The following is a 5,436-nucleotide window of genomic DNA, read 5'->3' on the forward strand; positions in this document are numbered from 1 at the left end:
TTCACTTCGATCAATAGTACAAAACGAACAGATCAAAAGTTCCGGCAAAAGGCATACAACCATCATCAAAAGGCTATAACACCGTTGCTTGAAGTCCCTAATCTAGATCTGATCGAAGACATAATCGTCGGGGATCGATTGCATTTAATTGACCTTGGTGTTATGAAACGTTTGCTTCTTGGATGGAGACGGAACCTTAGGTTACGAGACAAAATTATCAACCCAACAAACTGTTGAAATATCGCAGATGTTGAATGGTATACACCTGCCGTCAGAAATCCACCGTAAATTACGTGGGTTAGACCATTTATCATTTTGGAAAGGGTCTGAATTCAGTAGTTTTTGCATTATGCCAGTATAGTAGTACTCAAGGAATTTCTCCCAACTGACAATTATCAACACTTTCTACTTCTGTTCTGTTCTGTCACAATGTTGTCCACAAATCATTATAAGTCAAACTGGCACGTTGCTAGAAAAATGTTGGATAAATTTGTCTTACAATACATGGAATTGTATGGTGAACAATTTTTGACCAGCAATGTGCACAATCTCCAACATATTGTAGATGAAGTTGAACGATTCGGACCCTTATCTACGATTTCAGCGTATCCCTTTGAAAACGCACTGCAACGGATTAAGCACCTTCTACGAAGTGGATGGAAAAGTCTAGAGCAAGCGGTTAATAGGCTGTCGGAGATTAATTCTGAGGAGTATTATACCACCCAGAAAGCTAGAACGCGGCTGCCGAACTATCCGTGTGTAAAAACCTGCGGGAGCAAAAAAGTTATTCACGTGAAGGAAGATTTTTTCTTAAGTGACTCCGACAAAAACGCGTGGTTTCTCACAAATGAAAATCATATAGTACGCTTTGATCAGGTTTCGGAATCTCCTGACCTGAAAATCAACGGAAAGGTTTTAACATCGAAAACTGATTTTTTTATATATCCCATAGTTTCATCTTTTCTGTATATATATCTTGGAAGTAAACGCAACTTGTGTAGTGTTAATTCAACTTTCAGCTGTTGTGATATTAAGTGCAAATTAGTAGCCATTGATTATCGAGATAACTACGTATTTATTCCATTGATACACACATTAACTAAATGAAACAATATGTATTAATACCAGCCAATGTAATTTAATTCAAATTAAAACATAAAATAAACGTAACTTGAATCCATTTCGTAGTAAAACATCTGATCGAATAAGAATTATTAATATTATTACATGTTGTAATTGATATGGTTTATATGGTCTCGTTTCTACATATCACTCACTAAAATCGTTTGGTCCACTCGTGTCGGAACGGATATCGGTACAATCCAATGCATCTGATGAATCAATGGCCGATTCATCAAGCTCTTCTAATTCAGGCTTACTGTGATTATTGTCACAATCATCCACGTAATTGTCACAATCATTCAATGGATTTGGTAGAGGTTCGTCCGAACCGCCATCATGTTCAAGTTTCACTTGATGTACAGCTTCCTTCCGTTGCTTTACTCTTCTCACGTGTCTAGTTCCTCGGCGCATACCGGTAGCGGTCAAGCGTTTGAGTGAGTTCTTGAGCTTCCGCATGAAAAAGTTGGCCAGCTTCAGTTGGGTAACAATTTCAGAATCGTCACTCCCTAGCTGTTGAAATAACTGTAGAATATTCCGGTTCGGCATTATAGCTATTTTTGGCCCCTTTCGGCTAGCTCCTGTCCAGGTACACTTAGTTTGAAACTCTTTGCTGAAAAGCATGTCGAGTACACCTAGCATACGGTTATCCGCACAGTCACCGCTTACGTTTAGTCGCAACCATTTAATCTGAAAAGAAGTTAAAAATTATACATAAACCTAAACAATTACGTGTTCACTAAATGCGTTACCAATGCCAGGGAGTTTAACAATACCACAGACAAAACTCTTGGAACATTAGGCAATCAATTCCATCGGCACCTGTTGGTAACTCTGACTGTTTTGTCCGTTTGTCTGTGATAATACTTTTGTTACAAGAGTAGTGAATTTTGTCTAACACTTACCATTGATGATTTGTAATCGTCGTCAGTCAGTTTGTTCTCCAAATCAGACAACTGTTGTTCGTGTTCAATAGGATCAAATCGGAACAACGGTTGCTCCTCAATGTCCGTCACTTGGCAACCAAATCTCCGTATAGCGTTCAAAATGTATTCATTTTGTGTGGAGATACTCGCTGTTCGTTTCTCCAGTAGATCCAATCGATTATTGATTTGATGAAGCAGCTTTATAATTTCGCTCAGATTGTCCTCTCTTGGATTATCCGGTTGAGTGATCGTCGGTACAGCATGGTACGCCACATACTGGACAGATTGGACATTGTCTTCGGAGTTCACCGCAACTACAGTTGGTACGGCTGAATCAGTCCCAGGAGGGAAGGACTGCTGAACGATTTGAACTTTCTCTGGAATCATTGACTCGGCAACAGGAACAAATCGTGTAGATGACGGAGCCAGTGTTGTTGTTTTAGGAGGAATTTTGTTCTCAAAACTTTCTCTTACCTCAACAACGATAGGGGTGGCTGCAGGTGTTACTTGTGTTATTTGCGAGCTAGGTGTATTTTCAAGAACTAACATGTTTTGAAAGTCTTCGGGTTCCTGACGTTTGTTGATTTTGCGTCGTGCTAGCTGACCAACGTCGGAGGATGATTCTCCGGACAATTCACCCAGCAAGCGTTTAGCTTCCGTCAAAGATGACATAGGGTTTCTTTTCACTGTACATTTAAACTTCAACCATGATTTTTTTGGCAAGCTGTTTTCGTCACGGAGAAGCTTTTCTTGTTCTAGCACACTCTTTACGTTAGGCCAGAGCACGATTTGTCCACTTCTTGAGCTGCGCAGCCATTTATCCGGCACGACAGAAAGTTCCTTGCACCCTCGCGAATTGCGAGTTTCTACGATGACAAATGGCATTCTGCGATTAAAAAAATTATTGTCGTTAAGAATATCCATTGCAATGTACGTTTTGATTACAAACCTTGACGATTTTCTGGAGTAAAACAGCTCAAATGTTAAATTAAACCACAATTTAAACAATTTATGCGGAACGAACAGGCAAACACACAAATTTGCAAAGCAAAACAAATTGAAATGTCAAACGAAGTTCACAGGTAGATCCGCGAGAACTAATAAAGTTCGGTTAAGGTTTTAAATGAACTCGTTGGAGACTTTAAAGTTCTGTGGAAGTTCCAGGGGCAATTGATTCAAGCATTTAGAGAAGAATTCAACACTTTGAACAAAATCAACCATTTCTCACTTCGCCCATATGGTGCTGTGGTATTGGTCCCAGTTGCAACGCAGAGGATGTGAATTCAAGACTCGTGGTAGGTATATACAATTATATTAAATACAAACTAATAAAACTAATTACAATTTATGTACAGCTGCAACATACACCACATTGAATTATGAACGTATGTAACAAATGACAAGTTGTCATATTTTTTCCCTTAAGTTCAATCAAAGTTGTTTTTAAAGCTGAATAGCTTTCTTCAAAGTACTTTAATCCAACTTCTTTAGAACTTTCAAGTTTTGATTGGATTCTTATAAGATGCTGTTAGACGACTCAACATAGTTAATGAACTTGACAGTTCGGTTAATTAATTACTTCAGCTGCATAGAATTCTCTTCACGATTATTCATGTGGCTGATTAAGCCTAATAAAACCCTATTATTCGAACTTTTGGTTGCTTGGGGGAACTTTCGGAATCCATCCTCCAAACCCAATGATCGGAATAAGGAACGAGTAGATTAAGATGTATCCTTATTCCGGTCAAGTATTATTCCGGTATTTTTCACTTTTCAGCATTTTCTATCGGGAAAATACAGGCAACAATTTGGTAATACGCTATAATGTTATCTGTTTTGTCTTGTTATGCTGCTGTGTTTGAAATCCAGGGCAAATTTTCACTTAAAAATGCTTAAATATTATGACAGACGTTCTTAGCAAGTGGGTTAACGAAAACAGTCAAAACAGACCACCAACAAATTTTGTTTAAATTTTCACTATTAATCGCTAAAAATGACGCTGGTTTTCATTTCATTTCATGCATACATAACCATAGAAAAGTACAAGGATATTTTTCTGTTATTTTTAGACAAAAACTCTTTATTATTTATCATTTTGTCTTGCGTGAACGGAATTAGGCGCTGATTGGAATAAGGGCACAGCACGGTATATATAAATATATTTCTTTTAAATACGTAGGCAAGTATCATCGTTTTTTTTTTATTAAAATAATTTGTCTTTTATGTTGCTAATCTGAAGGTAAATAAAAAGCCCCTTTTAGCCTTGACCATAACAATCCTGTAGGGCAGCGGTTCTCAACCTTTTTCTGGAGAGGTACCCCTTCGAACTTTAGCCATAATTGAGGTACCCCCATATGTTTTTGTTGCTGTAAATGAAAATAAGCGTAACTCTTCAGATATATGAAAAATTGACCTGAAAACTAACGGAATATATGGCTCTCCATAAACTTTTCTGAAATTTTCATTTTCGTTGAAACTTCCCAATTCAAATTGAGTTCATACATCGAGCATCCTACTGATTTTTTTTACTATTTCGAACCCATTGAAAGTAGAATTCCGCGCCTCTTCCGAGAAGACCTTCCGAGCCTCTTGATGAAAAACTTCCGAGTCTTTTGAAAAGCGGTTTTCGAGCAACTAAAAAGGAAGCTTCTAATCATCTTGAAAGGACGATTCTGAGCTGCTTGTATGCTTCCAAGCCTCTTGGAAAAAGAATTCCGCGCCCCTTGAAGAGAAGGCCTCTTGAAAGATGGCTTCTAAACCTCTTCAAGGGAGGCTTTCGAGCATCTTGAAAGTAGGTTTCGAAACCTCTTGAAATGAAACCTTACGAGCCATTTTATGGAAGGCATCCGAACCACTTGAAAGGATGCTTTTGAATCTCTTGAAAATACGCATCCGAGCATCTTGACGGGAGGTGTTCGAGATCTTGTAAGGAGGCTTCCAAGCTTCTTGAAAAAAGTCTTCGGAGCGTATTGCGTGGGGGCCTTTGAGCCCCCTGAAAGAAGGCTTCGGGGTATCTTGAATAAAAACTTTTGAGCCTTCGGAGCCTCCTCAATGGCGACTTTTTAGCCACTTAAAAGGATGCTTTGGAGTATCTTGAATGGACGCTTCCAAGTGTCTTGAAAAAAAGAAAAGGAAGGCTTCGAGCCTTTTGAAAAAAGGCTTCCGAACCACTCGAAAGGAGGCTTCCGAGCCTTTTGGAAGAAGACTTCTGAGCTGTTTTAAGAGCCCTTTAAAAGAGGTTTCGGAGCCTCTTGAAAGAAAGTTTTCGAGCCATTTAAAATGAGGCATCTGAGTATCTTGAAAGGATGCATCTGAGGCTTTCGAGAGTACGGTTCCAAGCCTCTTAAAAAGAAGAATTCCGAGCCTCTTGAAAGGAGCCTTTCGAGCCTTT

General features: G+C 38.8%; 1 protein-coding gene across 2 annotated transcripts; it reads right to left on the reverse strand.

Moving 5' to 3' along the window:
• Nucleotides 1-1,261: 1,261 nt before the first annotated feature.
• On the reverse strand, nucleotides 1,262-3,086 carry LOC134203483 (uncharacterized). Of its 2 annotated transcripts, XM_062678355.1 has the most exons (3): nucleotides 2,995-3,086; nucleotides 2,025-2,931; nucleotides 1,262-1,809 (listed from the first exon to the last, which is right to left on the reverse strand). In XM_062678355.1, exons 2-3 carry the CDS (start codon nucleotides 2,928-2,930, stop codon nucleotides 1,270-1,272), a joined length of 1,446 nt encoding a protein of 481 aa, XP_062534339.1. In that variant the 5' UTR covers nucleotide 2,931; nucleotides 2,995-3,086; the 3' UTR covers nucleotides 1,262-1,269. The 2 variants fall into 2 exon arrangements, with proteins under 2 accessions (XP_062534339.1, XP_062534338.1); XM_062678354.1 differs by having other exon boundaries at nucleotides 2,025-3,059.
• Nucleotides 3,087-5,436: the final 2,350 nt, after the last annotated feature.

The sequence above is a fragment of the Armigeres subalbatus genome, unplaced genomic scaffold (assembly GCF_024139115.2).
Source record: "Armigeres subalbatus isolate Guangzhou_Male unplaced genomic scaffold, GZ_Asu_2 Contig1875, whole genome shotgun sequence".
NCBI classification, from domain to species: domain Eukaryota; kingdom Metazoa; phylum Arthropoda; class Insecta; order Diptera; family Culicidae; genus Armigeres; species Armigeres subalbatus.